This window comes from Colius striatus, chromosome 3 (assembly GCF_028858725.1).
Source record: "Colius striatus isolate bColStr4 chromosome 3, bColStr4.1.hap1, whole genome shotgun sequence".
Taxonomy (NCBI): domain Eukaryota; kingdom Metazoa; phylum Chordata; class Aves; order Coliiformes; family Coliidae; genus Colius; species Colius striatus.
Genome location: NC_084761.1, coordinates 41,461,693 through 41,488,338, shown reverse-complemented (window position 1 = coordinate 41,488,338; position 26,646 = coordinate 41,461,693). Strand labels below are relative to the sequence as shown.

At 41.7% G+C, this 26,646-nt stretch overlaps 2 protein-coding genes across 12 annotated transcripts in view; one reads left to right on the top strand and one right to left on the bottom strand.

Moving 5' to 3' along the window:
• The window catches only part of CSGALNACT1 (chondroitin sulfate N-acetylgalactosaminyltransferase 1), a 52,907-nt gene that overhangs the window by 16,500 nt on the left and 9,761 nt on the right, over positions 1–26,646 (top strand). For 7 of the 10 annotated variants that reach the window (XR_009818397.1, XM_061992201.1, XM_061992196.1 and 4 more), the window contains 4 exons: positions 14,655–14,779; positions 16,257–16,513; positions 18,240–19,159; positions 25,662–25,878. Coding sequence is in view for 9 of the 10 variants with exons in the window: in XM_061992201.1 (XP_061848185.1) it covers positions 18,526–19,159; positions 25,662–25,878 (851 nt within the window). In the remaining variant the exon portion in view is untranslated. Of the gene's footprint in view, positions 1–8,504; positions 8,706–14,654; positions 14,780–16,256; positions 16,514–18,239; positions 19,160–25,661; positions 25,879–26,646 lie in introns of all 10 variants that reach the window. The other 3 variants (XM_061992204.1, XM_061992203.1, XM_061992202.1) reach the window with 2 other exon arrangements.
• SH2D4A (SH2 domain containing 4A) overlaps positions 15,803–26,646 on the bottom strand; it is a 39,025-nt gene continuing 28,181 nt past the window's right edge. For both annotated transcript variants that reach the window (XM_061992205.1, XM_061992208.1), the window contains one exon: positions 15,803–21,343. In XM_061992205.1, the coding sequence (XP_061848189.1) occupies positions 21,173–21,343 (171 nt within the window). In that variant the 3' untranslated portion in view covers positions 15,803–21,172. The remainder of the gene's footprint in view (positions 21,344–26,646) is intronic.

The following is a 26,646-nucleotide window of genomic DNA, read 5'->3' as shown; positions in this document are numbered from 1 at the left end:
CTACTAAACTTTTGTCCTTTTTCATAGAATCAATTTGTATGGTCAGTAATAATTCAAGGCAAGCATTTCAGATCTCTTGGGACTAGTGAAACAAAACATTTAAGTGCGGTTTTGATCTGATCTTTTGAAAGAAGCAGGCAAGAACTATTCACAACTCTTCACTGATACTTCTTCTATTACATGGGCCAGTTTCCTTTGAGTTATGTATATTTTCTGGCTAAATCTTTAGCTGTTTTCCTCATCACGCCGTGTCTTTTTCTTAGTTTTGATCTGTTGTTTTTTTTTTTTTTAATTGTATTGCATCTTTTTGGTGAATCAGGTTAAAATGAACTATTCTTCAGGAGTGTATTTCAAAATAGAGGTGAAAAATTTCCAAATGTCATTGTTGTTTTTCACATCAGAAACAGCTAGGATATCAAAACTTATCAGTAGAGAAGGATTGTTGCAATTCACAGAGGAGAAAACAGATGATGTCTCTGTGTTGTGATACATAAGTCAAAATTAAGCCCTGACTCTGCATTTGATTCCACATAGGTTGCAGTTAAAACCAGTCTCCCAGGCTAAAACTGAAACTGCTTTGATCTTCATCTAGCACAGAGGTTCTGAAATAGCTGTCTTAAAATTAATCCAGACGTGACTCAGGAGATATAGGAGATAACACAGAAGTGAAAAGCTTCAGTCTTGCCCAGTGCATAATTCACCGAAGTCTAGGATGCCAAGCTGGGCTGCAATATCACCATTGTGATGTTTTGACACCGTTGTCAATACAGTGCATTTTGTTTTCATATCTTTAGCAGTCCTATTTAATGCTCAGAATGGCAACCTATACTGAAATCTAGTTTTCTGATAGGTTCCAGTGATTGGAATTTGACTCCTGCTGAGACAGGATAGAGCATTGTTGTATGTCAGCATGGTTTCAGCCTTGTTGGTACTTTGTGTCTTCATAACTGTCTCCAGGACACAATTTCTCTTGCTAAAGATCTACATTGTTCCAGATTTTCACCAAGTGGATAGCCTCTCTCTTAGGCTGGCCTAAATCATGATGCCCCATTTTCATCTTTCCTGCAGAACTTCAGCATGTGCAGTCTTGGCAGCCTCTACTTTGTATCTCTTTCTAGGGTTCATTTGACATCTATTTTTCCTCTGTCTTGATGTTTGTTTAACGGTTTACATAACTGCACTGAGATGCTAATTGTATGATCTATGAGTAATCCAAGACATGCAGACTGACATTTGGTCTTCAGTGGTATAGTAACTGGGGAGGTCTGTGTTGTCTTCACAAGCGTTATATTCAGATGCAACATATATTGTCATACATTACCATTGTGCTTTCAGTCACAGAGCGAGTGCAAATCCATGCCAGATAATTCCTCAGCAAAATAATTCTTCCAGATGGCTTGTGGGAGACATCTAGGCTATGTTTTGACCTTACAGGCCTTACAGGCTCTGTTGCTGCTCACCATGGCAATGTGAACATAAGTGGGGAAATGCTGGTGGTAAATGAACACTGATACCTTTGCTTCAACTGCATCACTGAGCAGATGGCTAAGAGTTTCTACAGCACAGAGCTGTGGGCCTGAGGAGGGGAGCAGAATAGTCAAAAGTGTACGGCAAGATAGAAAGCTAGATAGCAACACTCACTTAAGGTCAGAGAGAAGGGTTGAAATTTGTAAGGTGAAAATATGTTGGGATGTGTCTTTTCTGACACTTGTGGGTTTTTTTTCTCCCTTGACTTACTAAGTTTCTGTGAACAAATAAAAGATGTTCCCTTTCTGATGTAGTTTGGGAGAGTCACTCTGTTTCATAGCAGTCACAAGTGCCCAGAAAGTTTGTTGTAGCTGGATTCAGGCCCATCAGGGCTCAATGAGATTCCCAGGTGTCTCTCTGTAGAGCTGCTCTCCAGCTCTTCAGAAAAGCGAAGGGAGTTGTGTGTCTGCCTGAAGGAAAGCTTGAGGACAACACAATCTACAATTTAACCCTGTCCTTTTTGTTTCCTAGAATGAAGGTTTCAAGCTGGAGCATATGGTTTGTGTTTCTATAAGCATATGGCTTGTTTGCATGCATGTGGTCTGAGCACTCCGCACCTGAAAATCAGAACCTGTAAACAGCCTGTCGCATTAGGAAATCTAGGCAACACTGCTTGTTTTCTCTGAGTATAAATGTCATCTTGGCAGGCAATATATCTCCCTTCTTGCATACGCCAAGAATGTAGTTTGATTGCTGAGCTTAAATGACTTAGGCTTGGTAATAAATTTTAAAGTTTATATCTCTGTTCTTTAGTGGCCACGTGCACATGATGCAAAGATGTTATGTTACAGTGTATGTATTGAGCTCATCAGAGGAATTTGACATTTTGAGACTGAAAAGATGAACTAAGGAATGAGGGGAATTGTAATTTTCAATGACATTAGGGCATGGATTGGTCTAAATAATGGCTCCTTACTGTGGCATCTTGCCAGATGGTCTACTTGCAGTGTTCATTCATAGCAATTACTAGTTGAATGCTGATGTTTTGGACTTACATAATACTTTACAAAGAATCAGTGCCAGAAATTGAGATTTAGCAGTTAATACTGTTCTAAGCCTTGGAAAGGACCTCAATGTTTTTTTCCTTTAAAATGAAACTAAAACCTCCACATAAAGCATTTTGACTTCGGTAACAATTTAATTTTTCCATTTAGCTCATGCATAGACATTTTTTATTCCAAGTGATTTGGAAAATAAGACAAATCCAAAGTGTCCCGATGCCTGTTTAGATTGATAGCATTCCAGAATTAATGGGAAAAGTTATTAAGAAAGGATATGGTTACAGAGGGAAAAAAAAAACCCCAAAAACTAACAAAGGGTAACTAAGTGTATCCATCCATAAGGCTTTGAAAACAGCTTTCATGCTGGTTTTACCCTGCCTGTGGAATCTACCTAGGAGACAGGAAATCAAAGGTGTGAAAAAGTTTGCATTCCATCACTATAGTTGACTGTTTTCAGTAGGAAATTGTAATTTGTAAATTCTTTCTCATTTGATTTATCAGGAGTTACTGAAGTCATCTGTGTGACTTCCTCATGTTATCTGGCAAGTATTAATAAGCTGTAGTGTCTGTGTTCTTGGTGCCGTACTTCTTTGAATCATGGGATAGAGGTGCTTTCTCCACCATATTTTATCTATGGCACAGGGAAATGTGCCTTGATGGTTTTCTGTTACAGTAGAACTAGTCCTATCCATTACAGATGCTCTGCTTCTAGTATCATGTCATTTATACCTTAAGTCCTTGGGGAACTTCCCTTTTCCAAAGCAAAAAATTTCCAGTGACCATCCCAACAACATCCTTTCTATGGGATGATTTTTCTATGGTACATTTTTACATGTCTCTCTAATGAAACACAATCTCTATCTATGCTTTCACAGGATATAATCTCCTTCATTTCAAGTAGCCTGACCACACAGTGTTTTAGTTGTGTGAAAAACCTCATCTAGTTACATCATTGTTCATCATTGGTATGTCCTTTAGAAAGCTTTCTCAGTCTTCCCAGTGATGGATGCAGTGTGATAGCTGAGACTGAGCAGGTGTTTATGACACCAGCAAACGGATATGCTGGGGTCTTTAAAATCACGGGCTTTCAGTGCTGAAAGTTTTAAAAACGAATAAGCTGGGCTGTCTTTTGCTGGTATGTTGGGAGCATTTTCTGGTCATTTTGTGATTTTTTTGACAGCTTTGCGGACTGAAATGGATCAAGCCTGAGAACCGGCCTGTCTAATCAATAGAGCCTGCATTCTGTGGTGTTGTGCCAAAGTGTGGATTTGAGCTCAGGGAGGGCTCTGTTTGCTTCGGAGTATGTGCTGTTGAACTTTATATCTTTGCAGGCAATAAAGTGTGCTGCTAGGAAATTCTCTACTGCATGAACCTCTGGTGGAGGACGTTCTCAGAGAATGACTCTTGGCTTGATTTACTCTGGAAAAGGAGGCTGTCTGAAAGCAAGTCTTCCTACCCATTACAGTCTTTACTGTTGCCACCCTTTGGATGCAGATTAGGAAGGTATCTAAAGGGACCTCCATGTGCAGCTCGGCATCTGAGGAAACCACTTCTCAGCTGCTCCTCTTGTCTCCTTGTAGAATGTGAATCCCTTTTTTTTTTTTTCCCTGTCCTAATGGATATAGAAGGGCTTATCCTGTAACTGCAACCTGTAGCTGTTGTCTGTAGTTGTACACTTTAAACCACAGTTTCCCACCTACAAAGGAGATTATGCTTGGAGGGAGTGAATTTCATGGAGTGTCTCCTCTGGGAGATAAGGAGTGGGTAGAGCCTACACGCAGTAAAAGGTGCACACTTCAAAATACTGATCTTGAGGGCATGCACTCCTTAAAAGAAGGAAGTGCAAAATGGTGCTGTGAGAGCCTGTCCAAAGTATTTGCCTCACATCTGCACCTCTAATTCTGTCTCTCTGTGTGACAGATGTGAAATTCCAGATCTGCCAAGGAACCTTGCTGTTTAGCTGCAATATGTGCACAGTATTTAGTTTCAAGCTCCTCATTTTGAAGGCTAAAATGAAATTCTGGAGGAGTGCTAATTTCAAGGTATTTACTCTCTGCTTACTTTTTTTTTGTCTGGGCTGGAACCATAGTTTGTACTGTATATAAAGTTTCTGGGCTGATTGCCAGCACTAATAAGTTGTTTCAGTAGAGCAGCCAGGCTGGTTCTGCTAGGGCCTCTGAAATAGCCTGTGCATCTGTTAGGGGCAACAAAGAAGCCATGGGCCTCATCTGGTATTTGAAGCCTTGCTGTCACAATAGACTCAGTGGGGCCCAACCAGACCTGGCTTCCACTGTGCAAAGCATGCACAGTAAGGAACATCACTGTTCTGGAGAGATTTACTGTATAGAAGACCTGAAGAGTGCTCATGGAGTGCTATGAATCTGCATAGCTTCTGTCTGGAGCAGACCCCTCTGCCTGGGAAGGTAACAGGACCACATGTGGAGCAGTTGGCTCTGACATCACTGATGACAATGGTGGTATTTGCTACTCAAGTTAAGCAAACTCCAAGTTTGTTTAACCATCTGTTTGCAATATATTCTCACTATCTTTTTCCTTTAACCACAGACTGCTTTTATATCCATCCATGTGCCACGTTTTGCTCTTCTAACAACTTCTCAAAGGATTGCTATTCTTAGACCTGTAATAATGGATGCGTGCATGACACCTCAGCTAGCAAGCAGCTCATTAACTCAGATTCAAGCCTGGTTCTTGCCTTTTTTATATTTTGAGTCAACTGTACATTTTGAGGTAGAATATTTGTGATAAAGCAGAAGCAGGTCTATAAAACCAAACGGAGGTCAATGTTCGTTATATTCATTTGTTATATTCTTTCTCTTTTCTGCTGAGTCCATCTTGATTGTGTTGCACTTACTGGAGGTGTACTATACTCTTGCACTGCACAGGTTGCATGATGTCCTACTAGATTACTATCCTGTACTAGTGGGTTGAAGTAAAAACAAAATAATAAACAATGGGACATTGGACTAGTCTTACAGGAGGCAAGTCAGTGTGTCAAAGCTATCTAGACCTTCCTGACATGTTTCCTCTGTTGAGCGGTGGTCTTCTGCAGTAATGAACAAGCTGTAATCCTGTAAAATAAGTTAGTTGACTTAGTGTGATGATACTTACACATAGCTCTTCAGTGAAATAATTGTGTGGAATACGTGGTCTGAGAAAGCTTTTTTTCCAGCCATCTGTTGGCCTCTGACAGACTAGGTGATAAGTTAGCCAGGTAAATTCCTTGGGCTCCCAGCAGGAATGTGGTTCTGCCTGTGATTAGCTGGTGTTGGGGAGACAACAGGAGACTGACTGTATGTAATGTGAGTATATCTCTCAGCATCCACGTCTTTATAGCCAGCAAGTAAGCAAGGGAGAGTTCTGCAATATGATTGTATCCTTGTCCCAATGGGGTTATCTATAAGATAATAATGTTCATTGAATTTTCCAGTTATATTTGAGGGAATGCACTTTTCATTGTCCCTTTAACTGCAACTTAATAGAACCATCTGAAATGCTAATCAAGAAGAGCAGCTGTTGGAAATTGTTATCCTCTTTCAGAAATTGCTGAAACCACTACCTAAACATCTAGAAGTGTGTAGCTTCTCTGACAAGGGAGGAGATGGAAGAATACCAATTCTGAAACAGTGGAAGTTCAAAACCATGTTAAAAATTCAGAAGAGTAATTAAGAAATGTAACATTTCCCACATAGGAGAATTGTTTCTCGTCCATGTCTGCTATAAAAAACAAACTTGGATTTGACTGTCAAAATTACAAAGGTTAAAAATCTTTCTCTGCTATACAAGACTTCTTTGCACCATCCAAAGCACGTGGTATCCTCTGTAAGAGGCAATATAGACCATTTTAATGGATGACTGGTCTCATTTGCCCTGTCAAACAACTTCTCTTAACATACATTTTCCTTTAAAAATACAGGGATTTCCCCCAGCTTCTCCAATTTTACTGACAAGTTTTTTGTCATGCTTTCACTGCAAAGTCAAGCTGAATTTGTTGTTAAGGGTACATATCAGGAGAGAGAATTAAACCACCACCATCCCAAGTGCAGCTCTTACCTAGAGCTTAAAAGTTCTTTTTAAGGAAGTTTTGTTTAAACCAGGTATGAGTTGCCTTTTTTCACTTGCTCCACATCCACATACTGACACCATTTGCTGATATTTCATGTTTTCCTAGAGGAAAGTGTTTTCCAAATAACATCTTCCACCAACAATTTCTTTCCTTCCTCTTTTAGGTAAGAAAGTGTTAATTTCTCTTGTTTTTTCTTAACATGCCAGTCCTGGAAAGCTCTGCCTGTTAGGTTGACTACAGCTAAGAAAAGGAGAGGCTTTCCCATCAATAGGAGAGCCAATATTATTTTAGGGACCACTGAAACATTTGTAGTGAGATATTTTATTGCTCTTGTTGAACTAATTCTGTAATAATATAACAATACACAGAAAGAAGATTGTGGGAGGTGTAACAATAAAAGAAATACAGATCTCACCCAGTTGATATGGAATCCTCAAGGTATTTCATTAACGTGATAGGATTGCCATCTCTGAGGTGATATTGTGGAAACTTTATTCTTATATACTCCTGTGCTGAATGTTACAGCTTATTAACAAGGAAATCAATAGGGGTAATCAGTCACCAGTATAAGGGCTTTAAATCTTTAGCCAAGTAATTCAGCACACATTGCATGATTACAGTAAGCCCTTCAGAGGAGTTAATGGGACTACAGAAAGACAGTCCTATTCCCTTTTCCACAGGTTAGAAAACAGGCAGACTAGAGGACATTGACTTGGGGGTGGGAGTATTTTCCTCTGAGTTAAACTGCCACAGGTTCTCATTGAGAATGATATAAGATTCTACAGAAAGCTGTATTAAATGGAGGGCAAGGGAGGGCACAGCATCAATTTCTTCTTTTTATCTCATTAGCTTGCGTAGCTGTGGCAGCACACATTCTAGCCAATCTTTCTTAAAATACAAAATAATGCTACAATATGCAAGCAAGTTTCCATTTGAACAGAAACAAAGACTCAGCAGCACAAAGCTTTGTCTCATAAGGAAACCTCTTCAAATATTCAGGTAGGTTATGAGAGTTGTAATTTTTCTTTCTCTTCCTGTTTTCTGAAAAGTTTTATGAATGCACATAATTCCAAGAAACTCTTTTCTTTAAAAAGATGAACTATCCTAAAAAAAACAGTTGGGTTTGCATTAGCTGTGATACATGTCTTGTTAAATCAAACCAAACCAGATACCTTTGTGGCACAATAAGCAAAAAGATATTAGAGCGTAAGTTCATATTGTGTATGTTATTTCATAACTTTGAATGAAATGTGCTTTGCTTCTGATTGAAGCCCAAAGTTATTGTTTTAAGAGATAAGCTCTTTGGAACCTTACAGGAAATGCTGACCTGACGGCGAGGTGTACTTCTTGTGTGTAACAAAAGAGGGAAAAAACTATAGCTTTTACTGGCAAGGGAAACTGTCTTTACTTATGTCACCAGTCAGCTCTGTGCTAGAAAAAGGGTGCTTCTTGTGCGAACTGTTAACATTTAACACTTTTCTAGCCGGAAGATTATTATTAAAGAGCTATTGACAACTATGCAATAACTGCAATTAAAATCTCCATACTAGTGTTTTAATCTCAGGTACCAACAAGAGTCCAATGGAGGAGCTAAAACCTCTTTGTGACTAATGAGAACTTAAACTATCTTTATGGCTATAAAGAAATTTATCAGAGAGCTGTAAATTTGTGTATCGGACTACTTGTTTGAATTAACATATTTTGCAAAGAAGTTGAAAGCATGGACACCATTTTCAATGTGATTTGAGGATCTAAGATGAAATCTTAGAAACTGAAGTAACTGTGAGCACGTGTCTCATTAACACTTGAAAATGTGGCTTGGATTACTTAACTAAAGGATATAGGAGTAGGAGGACATTTTTCATAATATTAAAAAATATTTTCACTTACAGCCATTTGACCAAAGGTGATGTTTTCTGCCTGCATTCTGGCATTTTCAAAGAAACCTACAAAACCTCACATGGAGTGGAAATGGAAGCTCTGTGACTTGTTAAGTTAAAAAATAGTAGATATTATCAACCTGGAGACTTTCAAGACCCGCCTGGACACGTTCCTGTGCAACCTGATCTCAGTGAACCTGCTTTAATGAGGGGGTAGGACTAGATGATTTATAAAGGTCCCTTCCATCCCCTACCATTCTGTGAACTTATGAAAATATGTTATTTAAAATGTATCCATATAAGTGATATATTATCCATATAAGTGATGGAGTATTACATAAACTTCTGCATTCTGTTGAAACCAGTTGACCTAAGTAAAACTGTAGATAGTTGTGTTTTGCAAGATATTTCTTTACTTGCTGGTTGTCCTCAAGTTTCTTTTTTTTCAGTCCCTTTTTAGAAGAAGAATTTCATGGTCGAGTATACAGGCTGTACGATATTAAATACAGAGAGGCTTCCTTTCTTTTTCCTCTCTTCCTGGACCTTTTCTTCAGAGATTTTGCTGTGATTTATCTTCTCAAGTTCCAGTAATAAAGAATTGTCTAGTTTAATGATGCATTCTGTGAGATTCAAAAGTCATGTGAGCCTCAAATAAATTAAAAATTTAAATAATTTGGATACTTTGTCTAGAAGGAGAAAAAATGTTTTACTGAAACAACTGAAAAGGCTTGGACTTTTCATAGACTTGCTAGGAGATTCTCGGAAATGGTAGGTCTTTCACCAAAACTGTATATCAAAACACTGGTGGACGAACTAAATGGGAGTCTGTGCCATGCATTGTTTCATAGTAAGCACTAACCTGAAGGAGGAAGGAAATGGGGGCTGGGTCAGGGGACTGGCCTCTTCCTTTCAATCAGTACTGACCGGACTGTTAGGGAAATACAGATCAGCAGAGCTTGGGGGTTGGTATATGAGCTATGAGAGCTGTTAATGCTGCTGTTGTGGTTTAGGACCATCCAGGGACAAAAGACCATGATTAGACTCAAGTACCACAGACCTGAGAACTCCTAAAGGCTGGGGAGGGCTTAATTGCCGCTTATGGTCCCAGACAAAACAGAGCAGGCTACTGGGCTTGGGGAAGAAAACAGAAAACAATTTAATCCACCAAGTAAAGCATAACCATAAAACCCCAAAACACAGCAAACAGAAAACAACACAGAGTGATACAATAATGAAGAGCACAAGCAGCCCTTTAAGACCACCTTCTCCCCACTCCTCCCCTCTTCCCAGGCTCAGAGCCATGATCCCGGTGTCCTTTTCTCTTCCTCTTCTGAATAGCTCAGGGGGGCAGGGAATGGGGGTTTCAGTCAGACTATTCTTGATGGCTTCTGCCGTTTGTCCCTCCTCAGGGCCGGCGGGCTCTGCACCAGTCTTCCCTGCATGTCCGTGAGGTACCTCACACACCTGGCAGCCCTGCACAGGCTGCTCCAACGTGGGTTCATCCCAAAGGCTGCAGCTCCTCTTTGCCTCTCGTGTGGGTCTGCTCTGTGGCCTGCAGGCTCTCCAGCACAGCACAGGCCATGGCCATGTCCTCACATAGTCCCTCGCCTGTCTGGGCGCACTCACCCGGAGCTGCTGCTGGCTCTCAGTCCTGTCATTGCCCTCCATGGGTTGCAGGGGCACAGCCTGCATTCTCGCCACGGCTTGCAAAGGGATCTCTGGTCTGGTGCTCCTCCTTCCTTCCTCCTTCTCTGACTGTGGGGTCTGCATGGTCACTTCCATCTTGTACCACTCTTACACCTCCCTGCAAGCACTACAAGTTCCCATCCCTAAATAGTGATCACAGAGGTGCCAGACTGGCCCAGCCGGGCTGGGGGTGGGTCTGAACCCAAGAGCCGGGGGAAAGTCTGAGAATTCTTTACTGGGTCTGCACTGCAGGCCTGTCCCCCCTGTTACCAAGCAAAAGTAGCTTCTCACTAAACTATGACAGCTGCATATTTTAGAGCTGTGTGTGGATCTTGGGTAACCTATCTCAATACCAAACGAGGCTGCAGTTATTTTCTGGCTCTCTGTTTACTAGTTTATAGTCTGAAACTTAGTTTTCTTTTGTAATGTAAACAATAGAGGAACAGTAGTCTTTGTCAGCAGTGTTAGTCCCTATGCTGATAATTTTTGTTCAGCCTAGATAACATAGCAAACCCTTTGTACCTTGTCTAAGAAGATGTTTTTTCTTGTCCCCTTATTTTCCCTTTGTCTCCTTAATTATTGTCCCCTTTTTTCTTGTGCTCCTTAATTATTTCTCTTCTCTTAATTATTTTATCTGAAGCACTGTCTTGATACTGCACTACACAGCAAATTTCATTTGAAATACAGGCAACACAAAATCTAGGGCTTTGCATTATGGTAAGACTATATAAGGCCTGTGGGAGCTAGATATCTTTTGTTAGCTCTCACATGCTGGACTCAGGAGGAGGGAAACCTCCTCTTGCTGTCAGCTCTGCTGGAGTTAATGAAGTTCAACTCTGCCATCTCACTTGTTACAGGGGATTATAGCTGTACCAGGGGGTTTCTGGCAAGGACAGGAGGAGGGAATCTCCTAGTCAGACTGAGTTTTCAGAGGTCTTAAAAAAGACCTTACAAGGACTTTGATAGGACAGGGACTATAAATCACTATTACTTTATCACCTAGCAGCTTTTCTCAAAGCAGTGAGCTTCCATTGCACTTTGCAGGTGCAGCTGATAGGCTGATCTGAAGGCAGCATATATAGCCCTGACTAAAGCAGTCCTAGATATGCGACACACACAAAGTGCTTTCCACTCAGCAGCTCAGGCTAACTAGGTTTTCTTGTTCCTGAAAACAACTTATTCATGCACATTTGTGCATTTTTATCAATGGATAAATGAATCTTCTGCTTAGTTAGAAATGTGCTGAACCCTTCACTGATTCATGACCTACATCATAATCATAGGTCTGTATGCATGCACTGAGCTCCAGATTCCATCGAAAACTTGGCTGTGGTACTCTGTGATGTACACCTGACAGAATCCTCAGAGCTCCTGGCATAAAGAGACATTAGTATGTACCTTGTACAAAAATATTTTAAGTAACAATCACATGACGTAACCATGAAGAAATGGATCTAAACACACAAGCATATCAACATAGGTGTTGATTTCTTCATTTTTACAGGCCTTGCTGCTGCTAACTTGAGCTACTTCTTTCAGGCTGTGGTCATCTTTGTTCTTAGAAGGAATGACTGTTCATTCCTGTAGTAGCAGTCAGTTTTATTTGGTTGTGTAAATCACTAAGAGGGTATGTATAAACTTTTCAAAGTAGAGTAACAGCATTTTTTCCAGGTACAGACTTAAATGGATAAGCAAAATTTATCCTATTATTTGTTTTAATCCGGAAATACTAATGGAACTAAAGGATTTTGTGTTCTATTTGGCTTATGATGCTGACTCTTTGAGCCCTTTCAGAAGCTGGTATATCTTGATGTTATGTTAATACTGAGTTTAGTCTTTCTGGAACCCCTTTATATGCAGAGCAGTTATTGAATTAGACCTTAAAATGAAGTAAATTAGGGCAGTATATTTTAGCTGTTACCTGGCCGTAGCTTGTCCTTGTTCTGTTAGCTAGTTTCCTGAAAAAATAAACCATTTGCAGGTGGCATGCTGTTTCCCTTGATGTTGTATAGTGCTGTTGCAGCATCACGATTGAATTAAAATACTCCTCTTTGATACATCCACAAAACTGAGATGGAACTTACTTAAATGAAATTAAATCAAAGATCATGTTCAGAAAGTGCTGGTCTTCCAGCTAAGTTGTACATCTTTGCTGTTCAGCCCAACCATTATTTTTAGGACTGGGAACTTAGTCCTAAAAGATGATTTGTTAATTTGCTCTGAAAAGACCAGGCATTTAAACTCCAGATCAACTCAAATGCTTGTTTATCATCTCTGTTTTAGCAAAATTCAAAACTTTTTTTTGACAATTGGATTCCTAAAACTTCAGGTCAGGGCTTGCTAAGGAAAAATGGTCCTTTAGAGAAAAGCATCATCTTTTCTTTCGTGCAGTAGCATGGAGTCAATCTTTGTGAGTGTTTTTTTCTGGGCCGGATTTTGGTAGTGGGGGGCTACAGAGGTGACTCCTTTAAATAAAAAATCTGCTGGAAGATCTCCCTGAAGCTGATAGGGCTAGGGCCAGTTAATTCTAAGATGGACCCCAAAGCTGGCCAAGGCCTGTACAATGAGCACTGGAGGTAATGGCTCTGAGTAACATATTTGAGAAGGGGAAGAAGTTGTTGTGCAGATACTAAACTGCAGCAGCAGCAGAAGGGAGGGAGAATGTGAGAACAACATCTCCATAGACACCAAGGTCATTGGAGAAAGAGGGGGACGAAGTTCTTAGGCATTGGGAGAGATATTCCCCTGTGAACTGAGGTGAAGATTATGGTGAGGCAGCTGTGCCTCTGCAGCCCATGGCGGTCCATGTGGGGAGCAGAGATACACCTGCAGCCCAGGTAAGACCCCACATCAGAGCACATGGATGCCCAAGGGAGATTGTGACCCTGTAGGAAGCCCACCCTGAAGCAAGTTCCTGGCAGGACCTGGGAGCCTGTGGGGACAGAGGAGCCCATGCAAGAGCAGGTTTGCTGTCAGGACTTGTGACCCTGTGAGGGACTCAGGCTGGAGCTGTCTGTCCCTGAAGGACTGTTCTCCTGGTGGATCACCCATGTTGGGGCAGGGTGTGAGGAGCTTCCCCCATGAGAAGCCCCATGCTGGAGCAGTCTGTAAAGAACTGTAGCACATGGGAAGGACCCATATTGGAGTAGTTGTGGTGGACTATCTCCCGTGGGAGGGATCCCACACTGTAGCAGTGGGAAGTATGATGAGGCCTCCTCCTGAGAAGAAGCAGCAGCAAAGTCCATCTGTAATGAACTGACCATAACCCCCATCCTCTATCCCCTGCACCTCTAGGGGGAAGGAAGGAGAGTCCTGGGAAGAAGAAGAGGTGGGAGGAGGTGTTTTGAAATTCTCATTTCTCTGCTCTGTTCTGGTTGTTCATTAATAACGCAAATCATTTCTCCACCTAAGTTGAGTCTGTTTTGCCCATGATGCTCATTGCTGAGTGATCTCCCTGTCCTAATCTTGACTCAGAAACCTCTTGTTATATTTCCCTCTCCCCTGTCCAGTTTAAGGGGTGGAGTGATAGAACGACCTGGTGGGCATCTGGCATCCAGCCACGGCTAAACCGCCACAATCAGTTACAGCATCTCTGAAGCGGCAGTATTGTCTCCTGCAGCTTGTCTCTCCTCAGGGCAGGTGGACTACTCACAGGTCCTCCTTGCTCCAGCACAGCGTCCCTCACAGGCTGAGCAGCCCTACACAGGCTGCTCTGATGTGCATTCATCCTGAGGGCTGCAGCTCCTCTCCTCCTCTGGGTCAGAGTCCGCAACACTCACCCCCCTCTGGTGTAGGATCTCCAAAACTCACCATCTCTGGCACAGAGTTCTCTCAGAGCTGTTGGCAAGCATTAGTGCTGCCATTGCCGTCCATGTCACAGGGGAACAGCTGCTCTCTTGCCATGGGCTGCAGGGGATCTCTCGTCTGGTGCTCCCCTTCCTTCTCTGACTGCAGGGCCCGTGTGGTCACCTCTGTCTTTCCCTACCCCTTCCACCTTCTCCTATACAAATTTCTGTTCTTAAATAGTGATCTCAGAGGCATCAGATTGGCTCTGCTGGGCCAAAGGTAGGTCCAAAGTTTTGGGAAGTTTCAGGATCTATTTACAAGGACAGCACTGCAGCCCCCTCCCCCTGTTACCAAGCACAAGCGGCTCCACACAAATCTGTCACGAGGAGAAATAATTTCATTTTTACATGCCTTCCTCATGCACCTTAAACGCTGTGGGAATGGATTTTAATCTCTATGATATGTCTCCTTCTGCTCAATGGCTTGAGCTTCTGTCAGTGGCCAAGGTGTGAAAAAATCTTGTCCCTAACATTTAAAGCAGACTAATTTATCTGCGGTGCTAATCACAGTCCTTGTAATTAAAAAGTTCAAGGCAAATACCATGTGGTTGCAAAATGTCTTCTTTTTTTGTTTGCTTGTTTGTAAGACACATAATGTCTGGGTCAAACATCTGTTTCTTCTTCCCTGCAGCTCATTTTGGAGATAAATATGATTCTAGCAAAATCTCACTGTGATGTGTGCTGCTGTGAAGATGTTCAAACACCTACATGGAAACTAATTGCAGCTTCTGCCATTCACTGCCTCTATTGAAAAAAGTAAGGGAAAAAAAGGAATTTCAAAAGTTTTGTGAGCTAAAATGGTAGCTATCAGTCTGAGTTACGCCTCCAGTAGGAAGCTGTGGCAAAAACTACTTGAAAACATGGAATTATGAGGCATTGCCTCATTAATACTTGCAAGTATTAAAAAAGATGTATGTCAAGAGGATAGAGTGGCATTTTTTTACACATTATCCAGTGATAGGACTAGGGGTAACAGACAAAAGCTGAAACACAAAAAGTTGCATGTTTAGATCATTGTTGAGTCCAGGTTTCTTGAAAATAAGTGAAAAGCGCTCCTATGAGCTGGGCTGACTTCTGTCTGTGCAAACAGGTCAAGGTGAGGTAGACAATGTTTTTGCAAACAAGAGGCTTTTGTAGAATTAGTGTCCTTTACCTCAGCTATCAGACTAGTTACTGCATGTACATTGAAGCTTGTCTTTGCAAACAGTCTAATGCTACTTGATACAGCTGATTACTGTGAAATATAGAGCTGTTTTTGTCAGTTCCTGGAAAAAAAAAAAAAAGACATTTCTGTTTACCACTCCTTCATCTCAGGCTTTCTCAGTGTGAAACTGTGTGGGTCTGGTGAAATCAACAGAACAGTTGTTAGGAGTTACCATCCCTGGCTTTCTTGTACTGTCTGTGCAGCTGAGATGCCTTAGCCATGACCACCTTCAGTGTTGACTTAAAGTAATCTGCTTTTCTTGGCAGTGATGTGGATTGGGACTGCTTTCACAAGCACGCCCATGAGGCAGTAGTACAGTAACAGCTGTGTATTTAAATGTCAATCACCTTAAGGTGATGCCACCAAAGATAACAGTATAGTTTAATAAGATAGATCTAGAAGCAGAGGGCAAGTAATGAGTGTTCCTCATCAGGGTGCCTCCAGTTGTGATGGTAAAATCTCCATGAGGAAGGTGGAAATCCCCATCACCTGAATTTCTTCTTGTGAGAATGGTGGTTCAAAGGACAAAGTAGCTCAGTTAATTTACTGTCCTGAAGTGTTTTTAATGATGGGGCTTTGATGGGTGGGAGTACAAACCAGAAAACTAGGTAGGAAAGAGAGTATATCCTAAAGAGTGTCTCAGTATGTTTTAATAAAGGTAGTTACATATACATACATATATTTTAAGGTCAACATTTGAAGAGCTCTTTACCCAAAACTAGAATCTGTTGCTGCTTGTAGAAATGAATTTGTGTGTTTATCTAAGCCATTGAGATGTAATTTCAGTTTAGACCATGTTAGCACAACTAATCCTTTCAGTGATGTTCAGCTTCTGCCAATTCAGTCAATGGACTAATTGTGTGAAGTGAAGCATACAAGCACAGCAGTGTTTTATGTAGTACATCTTAGCACTTCCTGACCCTGTCTCACTGCACACTACCTTCTTGCAGTCTTCTAGCCAAATCTGTTGTAGAGTTAGAAATGGCCAGATTAATTTTCCGTGCTTTGACAAGCTCCTTTACATTGCAGGAGACTGACTTTTATAGTGCATCCATAGGAAGCATCTCCACTACAGCCTTTCACCACACAGGAGACAGACTGAAGAAGTAGGCAGCTGGCAAATGTGAAAGCAATGAAGAGGTGTTCTGAGGCTGACAGTGCTTTTTATAGTGCATGCATTTTCTGGGAAGAGCATAAGAAGGGAGATAAACAGGGGACGATTGTGGAAAGCTGAGAAATAGCTGTAGCAGATCAAGATGTTCCAAAGAGAAGATCACAGCAAAAAGGTAAGGGCGCCAACTTCTTCCTCTCCCTTTTCTTGCCTCTTGACACTGACATTTTCTGGAGAAGTTTATAAATACTGTAATAGCAATTCAGCATTACTTTGAGGAAAACATAGTACTATTTTTATAGTTCACTCTAGCCCCCTCAATTTGTAGTCTAAAAGTGGGGGGGTTTTTTCTGCAAGCTTTACAGGCTGGTAAAATATTGATAACAGTTCAAAGATCAGAAACATCTCTGCTTAACTGCTGTATATAGAGCAATAGTGAATCAAGACACGAGGTGGGGGAAGTCATGTTGCAGTTGATTTAAAAAAAAAGGTCTTCTACAGAAGACTTTGACTCAAGACTAGAAATAACTCTGAAACTCTTAATTCTTAGATAAATTGTTTTCACTTAGGGATCTGCTGACAAGGATATCACTAAAATGACTATGAATCTCTGTTTTCAAAAGCAGCATCATAATTTCAGGCTTGCATCCAAGAGGAGAGGGTCAAGGGGTTGATTTGATTGTATTTCACTCTAACAATGCAGCATCACAGTGTAACCTTGGATGTTACTCACCCTTGGCCTGAGTCTACTGTCAGCTGACAAAGTTCCTTACATTGGCATGGATCTGGGCCAAAACTGAGGGATTTTGAAAATCCCGCCGGTACTGTTCTCAGTGCAATTGTTTTACTGGTGCTTACAGCTAAGTCAATATTCATGTTCAGTCATCTGATTTTTCTTTCCTGTTTCCAAGTGTAGTTGAGGAAGTCCTACTAAAAATACCAATGTTCAAAGTTTTAACTTATTTTTAAAAATACCTGAGCAAGCTTTCCATAAACCTTTTCTGTGGTCTTCACTTTTGGGCAGAAAGCCTGTGTGGAAAATACAGTAGTACTGTACATTGGTTGCAAGGCATTTTATAATGATAACATTGTGTACAATGATGACTGTTTCCTAGATGGAAACAAAGCTTCCCCTGGTTTTGAGTATGACCTGATCTGGAAGCTCCTGAAAAAAATACTGTCCCTTGTTCTTTGTTGAACATCGGTTGGATATGTGAAACAGTGTTAGTTGCAACAATTGGAGATATTTAAAAGATGCATAGATGACATGCTGAGGGACACAATTTAGTGATGGGCTTGGCATCATGAGGTTAGTGGTTGGACTTAATGTTCTTAAAGGTCTTTTCCAATTGAAATGATTCTATGGTTCTGTGATTCTATCAATTGACCTTGAAAATAGTTTCTGGTTTCTTGGTCACCAAATTTCTTCTCCAAATCAGGCTTCATATGTTCAAACAGTACCACACTGCCCACCTAGTGTTTTGGGCAAACATGCCTGAAAAGTGAAATGCATGTGGTAGCTGTGTGACTGGCTGCCTTCAAAATCTGAATGCTGCAATTGAGAACACTTGGAGGGCCATCATTGATCAGATGAACTGAGCACCTTAACATCTCACCAGAAAGTTAAAGGAGACAACTTCCTAATATTTCTACAGCATGGCAGCCTTTGAGGCCTGGACTAGTTTTTCATTGGCAATGGGCCAAATCATGTTATTAAAATTAAACACATGCACACAGGATTTCCCACATAAGGGTCTGGGCACCTTTTGGGTCTTAGTGCAAGCATTTCACAGCTCTGAGATCTGCCAGAGCACTTCTCTCTTAGAACACTCCCAATGGTCTGGACCAAATGACCAGATTCTAATATGCCTGAATGGATGTCTTTGTCATTTATCTTTCAGGTTGTCAGGCTTCATCAGCCACCAGCTGATCCCATTGGAGCAGCATAGGTGTTGCCACCAGGACTGGGAGGTGTCCTGTCTGCTTCACAGCTTGTCTTTTGGTCCTGCTGGATAAACATGAGAGAGCGCCTGATATAGAGGCAGAGTACACTTTTTAAGAGAGCTGACAAGCCAGTTCTTGAACATACATGTATCTCTGTAAGAGCTCTCCAAGTCCAGAGGCCTCTGTGTCATTGCATGGACATAAGAACTGTTGCATATGTGCAGTAAGACTGCTTTTTGAGCAATGATGCTCCGACGTGGACTTATTCTGTTTCTCCCCCGACTTGTAGGCTTGCTGGTGGTGGCCTGCTGCTCAGTGTCAATTGTTTATATGCTAGCTTGCACACCCAAGGGTGATAACCAGCAGCTCGCCTTGCCCAGGGTGCACAGTCCGACTGTGAAGGAGGGATATGAAGCCATTCTGCAAGAGCGAGAAGAGCAACACCACAACTACATCATCAGCTTGAAGAAACAAATTTCCCAGCTGAAGGCTCAGCTCCAGGGCAGGAGTGAGCAACTTAAGAACATGCAGGACCAGTACCCAGATCCCTCAGACATTCGGCTTGACCACAGTGATCCAGAGAAGGCCCAGGCTAACCTGCTGGCTTTCCTCCGTTCCCAAATAGACAAAGCAGAGGTGTACAGTGGCATTAAGGTGTCCACGGAGTATGCTGCCATGCCCTTTGAGAGCTTTACCCTACAGAAGGTGTACCAGCTGGAGACAGGGCTCACGCGCCACCCAGAAGAGAAGCCTGTAAGGAAGGATAAGCGAGATGAGTTAATAGAGGTGATTGAGTTAGCTGTTGGGAGCTTGAACAGGCCAGAAGGGGATGGCAATGCAAAGCACCGTGTATACACAGCCTCTGACTTCATTGAAGGTTGGTATGCAGACAGCAGGTTAGAGGGGCCACAGAGTGCTGGTGAGTGTTTCTGGTGCGACTGCGCTGCTCAAGGAGATGGATGTTTTCTCAGAGCACTGGGATGGGCATTAGTGCAGTGACTCAGCGATGCTGCCTCAGGCACAATTGCAGAATGGCAGCTTTCCTGGGGAATGGGACTTTGTGACGAGACAGCCTGCCAGTCTCTTGCAGTGACCACCAATGTCAGGTCATATGCTTGTCTCAGAGCTGTAAAAGCAAAGAGTGAATGTTCAGGCTGCAGTCCCAGATCTGTTACCAATGTTAAGACTGATGACTGCCCGCTCTTCAAATCCAAACTCTGTTACCCTTACTTTCACCTACACAGCTCTGCCAGAGTCAGAGTGGCAAGACAGTTTTTGTGGACAGCAGCTCAGTAGCTAAGTAACTCAGCTGGTATCACTTCTAAGCTCAAATGACTAGGAAAGCTTAACCTAAAGCTAAACAGTCTTTCCCCTCATTTGTAATATTGAGGTGTAAGTCTACAGTTGCCAAATGCCACTTTTAATGTCAATCAGTTTTTACTTCATGTCTTCTGTCACAAAATCCACAGTGCTTACTTGTTTCCAGTCAGGCTACTTTTTTTCCCAGTCAGATAAAGGCACCAGATGTATTCCAAGAGTTGTGATGTCTGTGGTTGATATCAATTCAGATTAGCCCCTCTTGCACGGCAGCTCTGAATTAAAAGGGCAAGAACATGTGCAGTAGAAGCATAAGACAAAACTTCACAGATCTTGTTCCCAAGGGCTCATGATTGTTTCTCAGTCACTAAAAGCACTACATTTTTGCTTGTAACATGGCTATACTAGTTTCACTGCATAGGAACTGGCATGTTACCTACTTATTGTTCAATAGTATTATCTCTAAGTGGTTTTAGTCTACAGCTGACCTAGCAGAATTTAATATAGGAGGAAAAACTTGTCTTCATCTTCAGATATTTGTGCTGCAGACTTAGAGAACATGTGGGTAAGATGGCTGCCTTTTGTGGAATAACTGCTCCAATGTGCTGAATACTAGCCCCCATGCTTATCTCAAATCACTAGTGATTTTTTATGTGGATTGTTTCCTTCACCCAGTATCTATCAATAGAGCAGAGCAAAATGCATCCTCCATGTGATGAGGACATACTACTGTTGTTGTGTAATGCCCTGTTGATCATTTCCACTCTCTGTATATGCTTCTCCAGTGATCATGGTTTCAAGAGACAGTAGATTCTTGAGGCCATACCAAGGTATACCTGTCAGTAAAGCCGATGTCTCCTACAGCAGGGACACGAGTTGCTCAGACTATGGAGACCTTGTTGAGGCACGTCCTAGCTTTCCTCTGGTACAGACACTTCCTCCACACCAGTCAAATTCCTCTTGTTCAGATGTGGGACTAAGGGTAAGGGCAATGAACCGGAAAGTGCTTCTGGCTGCCAGCATTTGAATGCCTCATGGAGCTACGTGCTTCCAGTCTCCTCTTTTCTGTTTGTTGTTCAGTTCATCATTTCAAAACATTCCTACTGTTTATTGTAGGAGCTGAATGAGCATGTATGACTGCTTGACACCAGCTCTTTGATGAGGAGAAGACAAGGGGAAAGGAGGAGATGTTTGCTGCCATACATTGCTTAACATTCCGTTAAAGTTACCCTTTTGCTTAGAGCTTGCCTTTATGCACAATTGAGGGGTTTTGCCTGGATACCAGTGCTGTCCTTAGGGAACAGAGAAGAATCTGGTGTGCAGAAAGGCACAAAGAAGGGTTACACTCTGCAGTGCTGGCTCTGTGGAGGTTCTTCATGCACTAATCCAGGCTTGCTGGCTTTCACGTAGTATGGTGAAATAATCCAGAGGGAAGAAGCCCTACGTGTGACTCAGAGCTCAAAAACCTGGAGCCCCGCATGCAGCTCAGTCTGAGCTCACTAAACCTTCCTTGTGTCCTCCCCTGAAAGGCAGACTCTTCCTGCTCTTGGTGCAAGATAACAAATTTTCATGCTTATTCAGCAGTGCAAACTGATTTGTTTGTAAATGCAAGCATCTGTGCATCAGGTCTGGAAACAAAGAGCTGACTTGGCAGAAGATTTCCCTGCGGTGTTCTTTTGGAAGTCTCTGTCACCTCTTGGCAGTGCCTTTTCCCCCATCCTCCATTCTCCACGGATGGCAAAAACTGCAGATCAAAGCACAGATAAATATATTACTCTCTATAACCTGAACAGAAGAAAGGAGGACTGAGTTTTCTGTTTCAGTACTGCATTTCAAGCATGGTTTAGACTCAGAACTTATTTTGGAGACAGCACTTTGCAGGTGCCACTGCCTACACAAGGAGTTAGTAACAGGCTGGATTCCATAGCAGCTTCTGACAGCTTCTACCAATCCAGCAACACAGCAACCATGAGCAGCGTTACCCAGCCAGCAAAGCCAGTGGTTTTCATTTTCTGGAACAGCCCAGGGTAACTGGAGCCTTCTGGGAGATGCAGCCCAAGTCTGCACTGAAAGTAATGCCATGTCAACCTGGAAGCTTTTTATCTTCCAGTTGTTTTAGCAATAACAGCACACAGATGCTGTACGCATAGCTTACGTTACAGGCAGGGCTACTGCCCTCGTCCTCAGGTTGAACACGTGGAGAGATGTGGAGAAATGATAATCAGGTAATTAGGGTCAGAGATAGGATTCAAAACTGGTCTTCATATGCTTGGGCCTCTTGTGTCTATTTTTCCATTCTTGTGGGTCACATCTGATACCTGCAATCACTTTTTCAGTCCTAGTTCCTTGCTAACAGATGCCAATAGTTAGGGTGGTGGTGTGATACAATACATTTGATTAGGGCCTGTATCCTTTCCTTTTTTTCCATTTCATGACTTCATTCTTGCCTTTGCAGAAAGAAAATGTTTCTTCAAACACTTTTATATTTAAGGAGAAATGTTTTGTCTCTGTGGCTGGAATCTCTTAAAATAAGTGTTACATCCTCTGCAGTTTCTAGACAGAACCACGTGTGCGTGGGAATTAGGTTGTGACCCTAGTACCTTACATCTGAGTTAAACTCCTTCTCAGCAGATTTGCTGTTACATGAAATTTGGATAGGATTCTCAGACAGCTTTCCTTCCAGAAGTAATAGCTAACACGTGGTGGAATTTTCCATTTCTTCTTATTCAAAACCAAGAGAACCAGACCTTCTCCCTGGGGCCCAAAAAACATATCAATCTGGCTGCTGCTCTGCTCTGCTTCTCTCTTCAGTGGCACTGAGGGTGTTCAGCTCCAACAATACTCCCTGCTCCCTTTATTCTTCCCTTCTCCTCCTTATTCCTCCCATTTCTATACCAAGTTCATTGTTTTTTCTGCCACAAGGAGTTAGGAAGAAACAACATGGAAAAGATCAGAAATTTCTATGGACTATAAGCAGGCAAAGGACTGCTCTGCTTCAAATAGAAAGCCATTTGCTCAGTGGGAATGAGTAAGGAGCCTGGTCATTAATTTATGTAAACAGCAGCAGAACTGAATAGATTTGGAAGTCATTCATTTTTTCAAAGATGGAGGCAATAATTTGGAGACTGTAATGAACCTGAGTAATGTGTCCCATACATGAATGTAATCACTGTATGGTGATACTCCTTCCCAACAGGAACGGTTCCAGAAAATCCCTGGGTTGCTTCAGAAATGCCCTGCCATGCCACTATCAAATATGCTGTATCATAAGTTTTCACACCTGAAGTACGTGGTTGTCTAGTGAATAGAATCTTAAATAAGGTCTTAGCAACAAATGAAGAGGAGTAGTTTTGCTTTCTCAAATTGACAGCTACTGGTGGTGAGCAACCCGATGCAATTTTGCCCTGTAAGCTTATTGGGAGAAAGGATGATACTCTTCCTCAAAGGATGAGGTGTTGTGTTTTACTTCATGTAAAGTGGGAAGACCACCATAATAATACTGAGTTAAAATGGAGACAATGAATGCTGATAAATACTAATAGCAGTTCCTACATGATCTAACAGCATATGGGTAATGAGCACAGGTCCAGCAAGTGCTTATATTGACAGTGTAAGACTTGAAACTTATGGGCTGTGAAACTGAGCCTAAAATTATCCTCACTTGCCCTTTTCCTTCGTTTTAGGGACAACTTCTCTCTGACCCAAAGCTCCTCGTCAGTTTTTTACACTGGATTTTCAAAGGCTTTGATTTTTCTCCTTGCCTCTGAAAAGAATGGTGCATATTCTGAAATGTATCTGCTCTAACAGAAGCAATAGATGATCAATTAACCTTCTTTTATCCATAGTGGGCATCTAGCCTTTCCAAGGCTTTTGTTTCCAGAGCAAACTTTTCAGGAAAAGGTTTTCTGGTTTACTATTTTGAGACTATTTTTCTCCCTCCTTGTAGTTCATCTCTTAGAGTTGAGGCTGCTTGACTCACCTTTCTGAATATCATGGAAAAACCCCTGATAGCACAAACAAAGTAGAGCCTTCAGAAATGGAAAAATCTTGTGAAAGGCAGGATGTTCTGGATGAGTCCCCAGAGTGACTCAGGATGTTCAGGCTCATTTCCAAGGCCCATTGCCTGACCTGGAGCAAATAATTTAATTCTCTGCTCATAAAAAAAAAGGTGCTTAAAAAAGGAAAACAATTTAAAAGTGTGTGTCAGGAATAACCACATTTAATTACATGCATTAAACTTGCACACACTCAAGTCACCAGCAGGCTTTCTGTAAGAATAAATGGGTGAGAAGAATTCAAAGGCCCAGATTTCCATCTTCTGGCCACCAGGAAGAGTAAATGCAGGGACTGTTAGGTCACCATTCAGACGACCTCAAATGCAGGCTCAAGTTCAGTAACAGATGAAGTTCATGGTCTGCACCTTGAACAGACTATATGGAAAAAAACTAGTGGGAGCCAAGGGCACAGCTTTAAAAGATTAGCAGTAAAAGAATGATGGAACTGCTATCTCACTAGATTCATCTGCTGTGCATGAGGGAGGATGGGAGCATTTGTCGAATCAGCTTATATTAAACATAAGACATGACATGAAAAACAGATCAGTAAATCTGCACATAGTATTAACCAACGGAAGTGTTCATTAAGAATAAACCACACAATGATAACAAAGATAAGACAGTCTGTAGAACTCTGGCCAGATAAAATTACACCTCATTAATCTTTTGGATGTTCTGGACATAGCAATGTAAAAGCTACAATACAAGATGAAGAGCTTATTTCACTTTGCTCTTTAAAGAACTCTTTGACCCAGACCTTCACAAGAAAAACAGGCAGACCTGATATTCTATAAGTCGATGCACAGCAATGTAACACATCAGGGAATGACTAAGATATTTTAAAAAGCATTATTTTGGTCAAGCTGTTCTTCATACCCTAATGGGGACAAACAAAAAGAAGAAACAAGTCAAGTGGAGGAGTTTTGTTTTGCTTGTCTGAGTTTCTGCAAGAGATCGAAGGCAATACAATGATATTCTTCTACTGGTGAAGTTGTTGGGATATTTACAGTGGCTTAAATAGTTGTTAGAATTAGCATTTAACTATCTCTTTTTTAACGTAAAGCATCTATGAAAAAGCTGTATTTCAGTATGCACTGTAGGGACTGAGGTGTCATTTAGAGTGGGTAAAATCTCTAGCCTTTTTGCCAACTTTACCTCATTTAAGGTATCAGAATAGTGTTTCAGTGGAGCATGGACCCATATTTTATAGTTCATGCCAGCCCTCCACATGGGACCAATTTCGCCCATTGAGTATGTTGAAAGTTTATTCCATACAGGAAATAAGTATGTGCTTGTATGAATTAATTATCTTTGGAGACTGTCTAATGCAGTCTTCAGGACTGTGTCCTGGGTCTAGTCTCTGACAAACTCCATACTGTCATCCATGCAGACTGTTACTCACCAAGGAGTGAGCACCATCACCACAAAGAAAACAGAAGTCTCCTGAGAGTTAAATAACAGGAGACCTTTGTCCTGGCTGGCAGTGGGGGAAGTTGATGGCTGGTGAGACCTGGTTGCACAGTTTTATTAGCTGACTTTCCAGACAGCTCTCAGAAAGGAGGAAATGAATGTCCTCATCAGGAAATTGCTTTCCTGGGAGATGACCTAATCACTCATATTGCAGAGAGACAGGCTGCCTTTCACAGTCCCCCTGCATCACCATTACCATGCGTGCCTGTGGTGTGCAATTGGGACAGTCTGAAAAATAAGGACAGTACGTCTGCTGGGTTATACTAAGTGTGAGCAATTGGTAACCTTCAGGGGTTTGTAACTCAGCCAAGCCTAGGAGTGTGCCTGCAAGAATACCAAATAGCTCCTGCAACCCGGGGCTGCTCCCTGATAGAGTGACAGCTTCCTCCAAACAGTGGTTGGGTACATACTGGTTTAAGAGTAAATATGTCTCTACTGCCTTTTTAGCTCACGTGTGACACGTGAAGACTGCATCCTTTTTTTTGCCCCAGGAGCCCAGCTTTAATCTAAAATCTCCTCTCTTTTGTTTTCACACAGGGATCTACCGCACAGAAAAAGACAAAGGCACGTTATATGAGCTGACTTTCAAAGGAGACAAAAAACATCAGTTCAAGAGGATTGTTTTGTTCCGGCCATTTGGTCCTATAATGAAAGTAAAAAATGAAAATGTCAATATGGCTGACACACTTATTAATGTCATTGTGCCATTGGCCAAGAGAGCCAGCAAATTTCGGCAATTCATGCAGAATTTCAGGTGGGTTTCCATTCTGGTGCTGCCTTCACTTTTTTCTTACTTGGATAGTGAGATGCAATTTCAGGAGTTGTTAAGGCCTCACAGTAAAAATCAAGCTAGTTTTACACAATATTTCAATTTGCCACTGAGAAGTAATTTTTGAGATTATAGAGACTGAAAGGTGTTTGGCTATTTAATGTATTGAAATTAGCAGTAAACCCAATTATATATCAGTCATTGGGGTTTCTGATTTGCGTGTACCTGGCTTAGGTGTATCAATCTGTTTTGTGGAGGCACATGCGACAGTGGCAATGTGGGAAGTTGATGCCATTAGTTGTGAAGAGACATTTCTAAGGAAAAAGAGAATTAGTACTCTCAGACACTTTGCAAGACCGTGTTAGAGAAAAGATTAAAGCAATAAAAGGCAAAAAGCAAATGTATTTGATTAAATTTCTTTTATTTTTCATCACAGAGATGGTTTAGAGGGTGAAGCTGTAGCTTTAAATAGCTGCCCAGAGAAGGCAGTGTTGGCAACAGATACTGACTCTTTCAATGGGATTTGTTGTGCCTAATTACAGCCGTCTAAAAATAATCCCCTTGTCTAAATTAGCCATCTGACAGACACTTGTTCTAGGATGGAAGAAATCACCCACTGGTCATGCTGATCTCTCTACTGATTATAGATGAATTGTTACTGACTAAACTGTGTCATTTGACAGAGGCAGTGAGTCCCTTGGTCTGATCTCTGTCAGTGAATCATGCCCTCAGGAATGCCATCCAAATTTCACC